This window comes from Myotis davidii, unplaced genomic scaffold, assembly GCF_000327345.1.
Source record: "Myotis davidii unplaced genomic scaffold, ASM32734v1 scaffold247, whole genome shotgun sequence".
Lineage (NCBI taxonomy): Eukaryota > Metazoa > Chordata > Mammalia > Chiroptera > Vespertilionidae > Myotis > Myotis davidii.
In genome coordinates, this window is record NW_006299593.1 from 3,758,391 (window position 1) to 3,770,195 (window position 11,805).

The 11,805-nt window shown below is 43.5% G+C and overlaps 1 protein-coding gene across 1 annotated transcript in view; it reads right to left on the reverse strand.

Moving 5' to 3' along the window:
- Nucleotides 1–6,208: 6,208 nt before the first annotated feature.
- PROKR1 (prokineticin receptor 1) overlaps nt 6,209–11,805 on the reverse strand; it is an 11,605-nt gene continuing 6,008 nt past the window's right edge. Inside the window, exon 2 of the mRNA XM_006775335.2 lies at nt 6,209–9,471. Coding sequence (XP_006775398.1) covers nt 8,775–9,471 — 697 coding nt within the window. The 3' untranslated portion in view covers nt 6,209–8,774. The remainder of the gene's footprint in view (nt 9,472–11,805) is intronic.

The following is an 11,805-nucleotide window of genomic DNA, read 5'->3' on the forward strand; positions in this document are numbered from 1 at the left end:
TGGACAAGAGCTTAAATTTTAAATTCTAATTTAGAGCCACATTAATTCCTTGCTTAAAACTCTCCAACAAACTCCCCTCACATTTAGAAGAAAATTCCCACACTTTACCATGGCCTGTGCGGTCCTACATGATCCGGTGTGTAGCCTTCTCACCAATGTCGACTCCAGCCATACCTGCTGTTTTTCCTCTCACCAAACTTGCTTCTGCCTCAGGGCCTTTGCATTTGCTGGTTCCTCTGCTTGTAAAGCTCTTGTCTCAGAACTGGTTTCTTAATTTCAAATCTCCACGAAGCCAAGTAGTCTCTGACCTCCCAACTTAAGCCACCTGCAATTTCTTTCTGCCTTATGCCAAGAATTGTCACCTCCTGGGCCTTTATCCTGCTTTTTTTTTTTCTCATAAAATGTATCACTATCAGAAGTTATATTATACTAGAGGCCCGGTGCATGAATTCGTGCATGGGTGGTGTCTGACAGCCCCGCCCCTATAGGTGTGATTGGGCTGGGCCGATTGGGCCGGGCCAGCCAGGGGAAGGGGCCAAGGGCAGTTGGCTGGCCGACCCCACCCGCTGGTCAAACTCCCAGTCGAACTCTGGGTGGAAGGGACAATTTGCATATTAGCCTTTTTATTACATAGGATGTTTATGCATGTGCTCTTCTTTGTTTGGTTGATTGATCCAGACTATAAACTCCACAAACACTGGAACTTTGTCTTGTTCACTGTTGAATCCCAAACTCCTACATGGTACTGGTGCAGAGTAAGCATGAAATAGATATTTGTTAAATAATTAATGCAGGGTTATATTGGTTGGTAAAAACAATCACGCATCTACAATGACCGTTTTTATAGAATGCCTGGGTTTTCAATCTGCAAGATAATAAAGGAAACATTTGTACAAAGCAAAGGAAATTTGGTTTCATTTTTTTACTCCCATAGCACCGGATGGGGGTAGCTAGCTGCAAACATAATATCTGGGCTGAACAGTGTGCTGTGAGATATTTTCTGTGAGCCCTAATGCTGTCTTACTTCTGGCACAGCCTCGGGCAGGGAAGGGGAGCAACAATAGCACTTCTATTAGCTAAGTGTGTAAATAAGCCAGCACTGTCCCTGCTTGTTAACTGCAAGCTAATAAAAATGCCTCCACAGAGACACACCAAGAGAGAAGCATTCTCAGTTCCAAGTGAGCTAAGTGTTCCAGTTCTTGACCTGTGGCTCAGAGGGAATTCTTTAAAGAAAGAAGAGACCAAAAGTGTTGATCTCTCTTTTCACAGATGGGCAGGTTGGTCTCAGCTCCAAACCCTAAGGGCAAGGAGGAGGATGGATCTTCTTTAAACCATGAGTTTTTTCTGAGAAGAGCATTTAAACTGTCAAGTCCCATGGAATATTTCCATTGTAATAAGGAGTGTGGAGAGAACAATGAAAAGAAATCTAGCCAAAACCGGTTTGGCTCAGTGGGTAGAGCGTCGGCCTGCGGACTGAAGGGTCCCAGGTTCGATTCCGGTCAAGGGCATGTATCTTGGTTGCGGGCACATTCCCAGTAGAGGATGTGCAGGAGGCAGCTGATCGATGTTTCTCTCTCATCGATGTTTCTGACTCTATCTCTCTCCCTTCCTCTCTGTAAAAAATCAATAAAATATATTTAAAAAAAAAGAAATCTAGTGGTAGTCCAAAAAGTATCTCATCTTATCACAAACAATAGTCTCATTCCCCCAAAATGCCATTTTCCCAAGGAAGAATTTGGCAGTTGCTTCAGCATGACAGTGCAGGGTTGATGACTGGAGCCTAGAACCCAATAGCAGAGGGAATCCAGAGTCAGGGGCATAGAGTTGAGAAGGCAGCAAGACTACGGGGTGGATGGAGGCTGCACACAAACTCCTGGGGACGTTTTACCTGAAGACCCTCCTAGGCATCTTAAAGTTATTTAAAAAATATCTGGAGGCTCACCTAGAATGAGGTATGGTTTATTTTACAAAGTGCCATTTTAAGAGTCTGACATTTTTTTTTTCTTGGTAGAGTCTAAAAGTAAAAACACCAAAATTCAAATGCCTACTCTAGTTCAAGAATTTTATGTTTCTGTGTATGCCCAGACAAAGATGACCTTCTTTGTCCCGTATTTTTTCAATATTATTAAAAAACAAAATGTACTCATTATGTTGTTTACTATTTACTGCTGGTCAAACTGTTCTTCCTTGAAATTCATGGAAAACTCTGGTCAACACAGTTCCTAAACAAAAGGTCAAATAGCTATCAGAATAGTTTCATGCCTCTTACTGAGAACTGTTGTACGCTGGGTTTCTGCAAGCCTACTCTCAACAAATCATCTATTAATTTTAGCTTTCTAGTACTAGCATTTCAGAGAGCCCAATTGTGAGACAGAGGTACTCACTTCTCTACTCTCCACAGCCTCAGAATTCCCATGTTGTGACCAATTTGGGGTCTTTTCTAATTAATGGTGTATGGAAGCCGACAGCTCTATTGGCTCCATCTGCCCTACCTGTTTATTTTAGCTGTAGGGTCAAGGGCAAAATCCCCAAAACTTTGGGCTTAGATAGAACTCAGATGACGAGGGAGCCAAAAGGTGGAGTCCTTGTCCTCAAACACTCCTCTGCCCATTAGTAGATTTAGATGGAATAAAGTAAAGACCAGATCGGGTAGTTTCCTCTTTATATCATTCAGGGGTTTCCCTTCCAATCCTTAACCTTGTCTCTTTAAATACAAAGGTGGAAGAGACCCACGATGCTTACAGAATAGCACAGCTTACTGACCTCATTCTCTGAAACCAAAAAAAAGCTTGGTTTTAAATGGTCGGCTGACTATATACTAAACAAGTGACCCTCAGAAACAATATTACTACCCAACTCATTGGGTTATGAAGATTAAATAAAATCATGCTTTTAAACTACTCAATATAGTACGCAGACACTTGATTAACTAGAATTAACGATGTAGTATATTACTATAATTCATGTCATAAAATCAAGAAAAACATTTAAGCAATTCATATTCATAAAAAGAAAAACTTGCCTATTATAAAGAGGATTCACCTTAAGTTCAGGTTTAAAAATATTTCTTCATAGATGTGATAGAGAGTAAACTGGAATTGTTCAGATTAAATTTTTATTAAAGTACTAATATGCTGGAGAACATTGATATCCTGTTCATGTAGTTTGACAATATAACCTTTGTTGAAAAGATGAGGATTATGTGGAAGACAAAATGTTGTCGAAGTGAGCTGTTACTGCCATTCTAGGTGCCCAGGTAGGTAGGAATAGAACTCTTTCACCAGTGACTTAAATTAGATGGAAGTTTGTTTTTATCTCACTTAGGAGAAGTGTGGGGACAGCTTGTCCAATGTTGGTATGGACACCCCAGAGTTATCATGGGCCCATTGTCCTTCCAGCTCTCTGGTCCACCATCCCCATGGTGCAAGCCTTGTATCCTTTGTCCAGAATGGCTGCATTCTAAACAATAGGATTGTAAAAGGAAAAGAGAAAGGCACTTCCCTCCTTTTTAGGGAAGTTTCATATTTTCGTAAGCTTCCTCCTAGGTTTTGTTGGCATGGTCCTCTTAGCTGCAAGGGAGCCTGTGAAATATAGTTTTTACTCTGAGCTAATAATTTGGTTCTCCTACTAAGAAAAAAGAGGGTACTGGAGAGAGGAAGGAAGCTAAGTTTCCTAGCTATACTACATTCATTCTTCTTCTCTAAAATATTCTTTAATCTCTTTTCCTTCCTGGTTCCTCTTTCTCTTGTTTCTCAATGGCCATTCTACTTTTTTCTATAGAGTCTGTCCTTCCAATTTTTCACCCACTCCAAAGACTTCAATTGCTGAGTTTATGTGAGGAGAAGAAGGCAGGTGGCCCAATCTAATCCCCTTGTAAACCTGTTGATCACTGATCTGGAATAGACTAATGAAATTATATGAGGAGTTCTTATTGGTGAAATCCTCTTAGCAGAATATCCCTCTTTCAGGATTACTGATGTTAAATAAAACTAGAATCTGTGGATTTATAACTTATGACCTCTAAAAAATGTCACAAAATCTCTGTGATGATCAGTGTAAAAAAACACAAGTGGCTAAGGAACTTATATGCATACTAGAGGCCCAATGCACGTAATTCGTACAAGAGTAGGCCTTCCATCCCCCAGCTGCTGGCACCCAGGACCAGGGCTTCCTCCCTCCAACTGCCGGCAGGCACCTGGGACCTGGGATGGCTTCCCTCTGGCCCTGGCTTTGTCCAGAAGGATGTCCAGAATGATTTCCAGAAGGACGTCTGGTCTAATTAGCATATTACCCTTTTATTATTATAGGTATGCATAGCCCATGGCAGGGCAAGTGAGGGGTAGAGGAGATCAATGGGGGGGAAAAAGGGTGACATCTGTAATACTTTCAACAATTAAGATAAATTTATAAAGAAAACACAGCCTTGGCTGGTTTGGCTCCGTGGATGGAGCACCGGTCTGCAGACTAAAAGCTCCCAGGTTCAATTCCCTGCAGGGAACATGCCCAGCTTGTGAGCTCGATCCCCAGTAGGGGGCATGCAGGAGGCAGCCAATTGATGTTTCCATCTCATATCAATGTTTCTCTCCCTCTCACTTTCTGTCTAAAAAATCAATTTAAAATCTTTAAAAAGAATGTTTCTCTTCCCATGTGGAGTATTTGCCCTCTTACTTTTCTACACCCCACTTGTCCAGTTCAAGTCTCATCTCATCCAAAAGCCTCCTCAACCTTTCATGTCTTCACTGACAACAGCAGGAGGTAGCCTTCTGATGCCTCTAAACTCTGAACACAGAAGCCTGTCATCCATTCTGGACATTCAGCCAAAAATGGCTTCTTTCTCTCTCTCTTCTGCTTTCCTAGGGCAGGGCAAGTGTTCTCATGAACAAGGTGTGGTATCTTCCTTTTATAGTCATAAAGACCCCCAACTAGGCAAGGTAAAGAGCAGTGACAAACTTTTTTATTTCTTCCCTGAAACTTCCTGGTCTCTAAGTCTGTGCTGTGAGTTCCCAGGAGTAAGATGAGCTAAACTTGGCTTGCAAAGGAACCTGGAATGTTTCTGCTAAACTCCTTAAGGGTCTCAAGAGAGGGCTAGACTGCAGTTGAATAGTCATCTCAAGGATTCTTGGAACGGATCCTTCCTTTCCCAAGATCAATACTCTTTGCACCCACAAATGCTGTGGTAGAAGAACCCTGGATTGAGCTTTGACAGACTGTAGGGGGTGAGGGGGGGTGTCTTAATCCTGGCTCATACAGTGACCACATATATGACCCTAAACATCTCTTTCCCATTCTGGGCTTCAGTTTCATCAACCATAAAATGAATAACTTAAATTTTATATTCTCACTTACACTTGAGGAAAGAGAGTTGGATCATTCTTTGTGGATACATTCCAAAATGTATTATAGTTTTCAAGGAACAGAGCTCATATTTGTAATTTCCTGGCCATTTCACAAGGTTTTTAGTATTCTTTTCCAAAATGAGCATGGAACTTGTTTCATGTTGAGGGCTTGCTGTGGGGACCATCACATTGCCATGGTTTAGTGCCTCGGCTTAAGAAATTATTTTTAACTGTGTACTCATTAAGCAAAATTTCTAAAAGCTTTGTTGTAAATCTGCCTTTCTCTTTTACTTTAGTTAAGGAAATGGTTTGACTTCACAAAATCACATCTTTATCCTTCTACATATGGCAATGTGCATATCTCTCTGCAAAATGAAGGTATGTAGGGAACAGAAAAGAAACACAAAAGCAAAAATGTCAACTTGTTGGGCTTGCCACCAGTTTTTGGAGAAGCCACCATCTGGGCAGGCTACTAGTGAATCAACCACTAACCTGACCAAGGCTTGATGTTGTAGGTTCATCTCCTGGTTCACTTTGCAAACCTTAAGCTTGTTCAAAGGTTTAACCTTAGCTTATATAACAGGCATAAACAGGTCCTCAGATTTCCAGTCCTGGCACTCAGATGCTAAAAAGTGTTAATGGTTTTACCAACTGAAGACTTCTAGGAAGACATATAAATCAATTAAATTTCTTTAGGATGAAGAGAAGTTCGTAGGCAATATGAACATGAGTTAACACTGTTGTCACAATTCATCTGATCATGGAATCAGCATTTATTTGGTGTTCGCTCAAAGAACCGTCACACCATCACTAGGAAAAGCATGGGGGGTGGAAATTACAGACACACTATGTTGAATGATTATATACTTGGGATTTTTTATTTACTTGATAACTACACAACAATTTCATTCACTGTAAAATCACAATCAGATACAATATCTAGAAATATTACAGGTAAATGAGTGTTTTTTTTAAACGTACATTTTAGGCTGAAAAGCCAAAAGAGGTTTGGTTGTCACATCTAAAAAGTTCCTATTTAATACAGATAACTGCTGTTTAGCATTCTTAATGGAAAGGTGAACATACTGACAACAAATGATATAATTTTATTACTTTTAGTGTAAAAACTAACTTTCCTGATTTAATAATGCAATATGTGATTTCATAAAAAGTAAGGATTGCCTTCCAAGGCATATTGGATTTAGGCTGGCATTTTAATTAGTTTCTTTTTTCTCCGAGAGTATTCTGATTAAACAGTAGGATAAATATGCTGGATGATGAATGGAAAAATAATAGCTTTTTAGAATGTATCTTCCAGAGAAATAACATGACTATAAATAATAAACTTTGCTACGAAAAATTAAGAGTTGACTATTTTGGAGGGGGAGATGCACAACACAGGTTTCACTTAAATAGCATTATAAATGTGTTGCTCTAGAATTATTGAAGAAGAAAAGGACAAGTCCATTCTATAGCTATACAGCCTCATGAAAATAAAAAATAGACTGAGAAACAAATACCACATTGCCCAGATTCATGCTGGCTGGGGAACAGGCATAGGAAGATGGTCAGCACTTCCATGATCACAAAGATGCTTTTATTCTAAAACCCTGAGCTTGTCTTCTGACTGGAAACCGATCTACCATGTCCTTTTATACTTCCGCCACCAGCTTTCACTGCCTTCTTGTACCAACTTATTAAGAACATGATGCATACAGCACTGCTGAGAGGTGTGAGGGAACAATTTATACAAAGGATAGCGAAAGGGGAAGGTGGTGAGGTTTCTAGATACATAAGTCGAGCTTACAAGTTTTCCCATGTCCAGGCACATTACACACAGTTATTAGCCTCGCTTTTAATTAGTTGTGTGGTTGAAGAGTTTTTCCACCTATTATCTCATTGGCTATTCACAACCACCTCCTCAGTAGCTACCTTCATCCCCTGCAAGAGGCTTTACCCAGGGTCACAGAGGTGACAGAGCCAAGGCTGGATCAGATCTTTTGGTTCAAAAACTCCACATTCCAATATTCAAAACACCGAACTAAGGAGGTGATTGGAAAGTGGGACAAGCGCTCAGGGAGCCCGTAGACTCACTGAAGCTCATTGTCAGCTGACCCTCCCCCTCGCCACCATTTGTATGTCCCTTTCTTTCCTAGGTACCCGGGGCCCTACCACTGAGCTTCATCACCTGCCACTGGATTGCATGACTTCATGTGCACTGAGGAATGGAAATGGGATGGGTTACGCCTCCAGAAAGTACCTCCATTTTAAAAAGAGCATCAAGTTTTAATCCATAATGCCTGTGATGGGATTCAGGCACCAGGGACAAAGACATCTTGCCCTTAAATCGTGCCAGTAAGGGTGAAAGCTGGTGTGAATGAAAAAAAATGGCAGACAGCCATATTCATGAGGTGTGTGTCTCCTTTCAAACAGTCTATGCGTCACAAGCATGGAGACATGAGAAGGACATAAGGAGAAGTCTAACTGGTCCAAATCAGAATAACTGAGAGGTGGAAGCAATATCACCCTAAGACCAAGAGACCCTGGACCCCTTCCCTGAGCCCCCCACACTTTCAGGGGTCCTCTGCCTGGACCCCTCCCATTGAGGGAGAGAAGGCCATGGATCCAAGGGGACATACCCATCCTGAGCCTTGCTGTACCCCTCTTGCTCCAGGTACCCAGGCCTCATAATTCCCTGTCCCCATAGTCTCCAGGGTCTCTGCGGCCTCTTCCCAGGATCCATCCTTATAATCATGAGCTTCACTACATATGGGCCTTGAGCCTGAGACACCGCCATAAGGCAACATGGGGCAAGAGGGTCTGGATAGAACTTGCCATGTATACTATGGTGTCCATAAGCATGCGTGTAAGGCTCCTCACAGTGAGCGTGGGGACCAGGAGTGAGAAGAGAAGGGCTGAGGAAAGAACTGGGAGGCTGTCTGTATTCTTACTCCAACCGCGCAAACGTCAGGAGTGAAGTCCAGCCTAAAGATAGCTGTAGAAATGGGTTACATCAGTGTCTGATGAGTCGCCGAGATTGTCCAGAGAGACCCTCACCCCCAAAAACGCATGTACCACAGTCCAGATGCCTACTCAGGTCCCCTCTGCAGCCGCCTTACTCCAGGCTGTCCATGCTCAGATTTTTTTCTTGGTTTAACCCCTACTTCTTTGGGGCCATTCAGTGTCATCAACATCTACGGCTTTTACCAGTGCCTCCTCTTTGCACAGAGGAGACGTTCAGTGAACGTCAGCCACTGGTGATGGTGTCTAATCACACGAGTGTTAGAAAATCTGCGCCCCTGGGACACCATGCTCACATAGTCGTCCAGGTACTCGGCCCTCGGCGGCAAACCAAGAGTTCTTGGGGTTGACGGTGTGCATCCAAGTACACGGGTCAGTGTCCCAAAGGCCCGTTCACACGTTTAAAGGCCCCTCGGGTTACTTCAGCCTGATGCAGTCCACCTCTTCGGTGGCAGGCACCCCCGCGGTTTTGAGATCGAGGTCCGCGCTGGACTTGCTGCCGTTGGAGGATGACTTCCAATGGAGCTGCACGATCCTCTTGAGGTACTTGATGGTGTTGTTCTTGACCGTCACGAAGCACAGGGTGTTGATCATGCTGTTGCTCATGGCGATGCACTCGACGATGTAGAAGGCCGTGAGGTAGTGCTTCTCCTTCACGAACACGGCGGGGAAGAAGTCGCGCACCACGGTGAAGCCGTAGAAGGGGGCCCAGCACAGCACGTAGGCGGTGAGGATGCCCATGAGCACCAGCACCGTCTTCCGGCGGCAGCGCAGCCGCTTCCGGATCTGCTCCGTCTGGAAACCGGGGACGGCCTTGAACCAGAGTTCCCGCGAGATGCGGGCGTAGCACAGCGTCATGACGGCCACGGGGCCCACGAACTCCAGGCCGAGGATGAAGAGGAAGTAGGACTTGTAGTAGAGCTGCTGGTCCACCGGCCAGATCTGGCCGCAGAAGATCTTCCTCTGGTTCCTGACGATGATGAGAACCGTTTCCGTTGTGAAGTAGGCGGAGGGGATGGCGATGAGGACGGACACCGCCCACACCAGGGCGATCCAGCCCGTGGCTGTCTGATACTTCATCCGGGGCCGCAGCGGGTGGACGATGACCAGGTATCTAGGACAAGAACGCAAACGGGTCAGTCTCTGTGCCAAGAAAGTGCCCGATGAGGAGATTTTTGCCACCGAATGGGGTGTGTGGAGGGAAAACGCAATGGTATAGGGGCTTTCCAGAAAGGCAGGCTTGAATTCGGACCCCAGTTCCACCCCTTACCAGCTGTTGGAACCGCAAGCAAGTTTTGTTTCATCTCTGAATCGCAGTTTCCTTATCTGCAAATGTTTTTGTTTTTAAGGATGAAATATGCTAATGTATACACAATTCCTGGCATATACTCAATAAATGGTAACTATTACTATTAAATGTAGTGATAACGCCTCCCATCCGTTTCTAGCCTGGCATGATTCCCAGGTCCTTCCTGTCTTCAGGATCATTCATTCTAATTAACCCAGAGTTTAGAGCTAAAAGGCCCTGATAGCTCCAAAGACTTATTGGGAGAACTTGCTCCTTCCAGTGGGAGCAGTGGGCAAGTGTTGTCTTCATTCCACATTTTTTAAAACATTGGCTCTTCATGCAAAGGGGGAGGAATACATGTGATCATTTATTTTACTTTCCAGGTGGAAAAATAGAGGCCAGAGAGAGATGAGTGGCTTTCTCAAAGTCATATACCATAGGACCCTTGGTAGAAAACATTTAACCTTATGGATGAGAAAATCAATTGAGAATATACATGAATGTATCTTTTTTAACCACAAAGCACCAGATAGAAAAAGATATTGCTTTTGTTCTCTCCCCCCCGTACACCCCCCCCGCAAAAAAAAAAAAAAAAAAAAAAACAACCACACTGCTGTTACCACAGAGGTCCAGGAGCAAAGACAGAGCACTTTCTAGGGGTTGTGAGTCATTTGTGCTGCATGAAAGCCTCCTTCCCAGGGTGAGTGTACATACTTATGCAGGAGCTTTGATTTCCTGGAAGGCTTTCTGATTTCACATGGGATGGAGATTGGAGGAGAAGAAAGATAGGAAGTGAAGTGGGAGGGAATGACTAATCAACATTGGAAATAAACACATCCTCACTTGCCTACAGCTTATTCCAGGTAGAGCCAAGAACAAATGTGACAGGGGTAGGAAAGAAAGCCAAACCAATTCTGTTTTTTGAAACCAATCTTTTTGAGTTCATCTTTCTTGGAAATTTGAATTGGGAAATTTGAGGGGAGGAGGAGGTTCATTCTTATTTTTTTCTTCTGATTATAATACTGCTGTTTCTGTCCTACGCCCCCCCAACCCAAGTAGCCAGCTCCGTGGAGTGTGTCATTTGAAGAGTTAACTGAAGTGAGACTCCTGCTGTCTTATGGCTTCCAGATATTAGATCAAGTTGGAAAGGTTGAGTCCACCCTCTGAACACCCAGCTGTCTGCTTGACATGCTCCACCACCAGCAACAATCCTTGGCTCTCTCACCAACCTCCTAGTGCTGAGGGTGAAATGCAGTGTCTGTAGGGTGCTGGCAGTGCTTTTCTCAGTGAACATGTATGGGTCCTTCACAGAAGCCATGGCGCTCCTACAATGAGTGAACCGAACTTGCTCTGACTCATAGCAAAAACTAGGAACTTAGTGTTTTTGCTCTCACTAGCTCTCTCCCTCTCTGTCTACACCACCATGTTTCATTGATTACTTTGTCAAAGAGTATTTCTATATTCATACATGTGTAGTATATGAATTCTCACTATATAATTCTATTCTTTCTTTTCCCAATAGTAACTTCCTACATCTTTATAATGTTTCAAAGCCAAAGTGTTTTTTCAGTAAGTAGGAGAGAATGCTGACCTAGGAGTCAGAAGACCGAGAATCTAGTCCCAGCTTTGCCACAAACTTGTTATGTGAATTTGAGCCATTTTTCTTAGCCCTGTGGGCTCAATTTCCTCATCTGTAGCATAGGGATATTACCTGCCTCAACAACCTAACAGAGATACTGTAAGATCCAAACAAACACTGCATATAAACAACAATAAGCTATTAATACACAAGAAACTATTAGCGTCCTAGAATGTATTTTTTCAGAGCTATTCTGTATACATAGCAATTTTCTTTCACCTGTTTTTACCAAATACTGCATTTGAAAGTTCTCTACTACTTTCTATTTTATTGGATACTAGAGGCCCAGTGCACAAAAATTTGTTCACTCGAGGGGGAGGGAGGGTCCCTCAGCCTGGCCTGTGCCCTCTTGCAGTCTGGGACCCCTCGGGGGATGACCACCTGCTGTCTTAGGGCTGCTCCCCGGGGGATTGGGCCTAAGATGGCAATCAGACATCACTCTGGAAGCCCGGGAGCCCTCGGGGGATGTCCACTTGCCAGCGGGGAGCAGGCCTAAGCTGCAGTCAGACATCCTTAGTGCT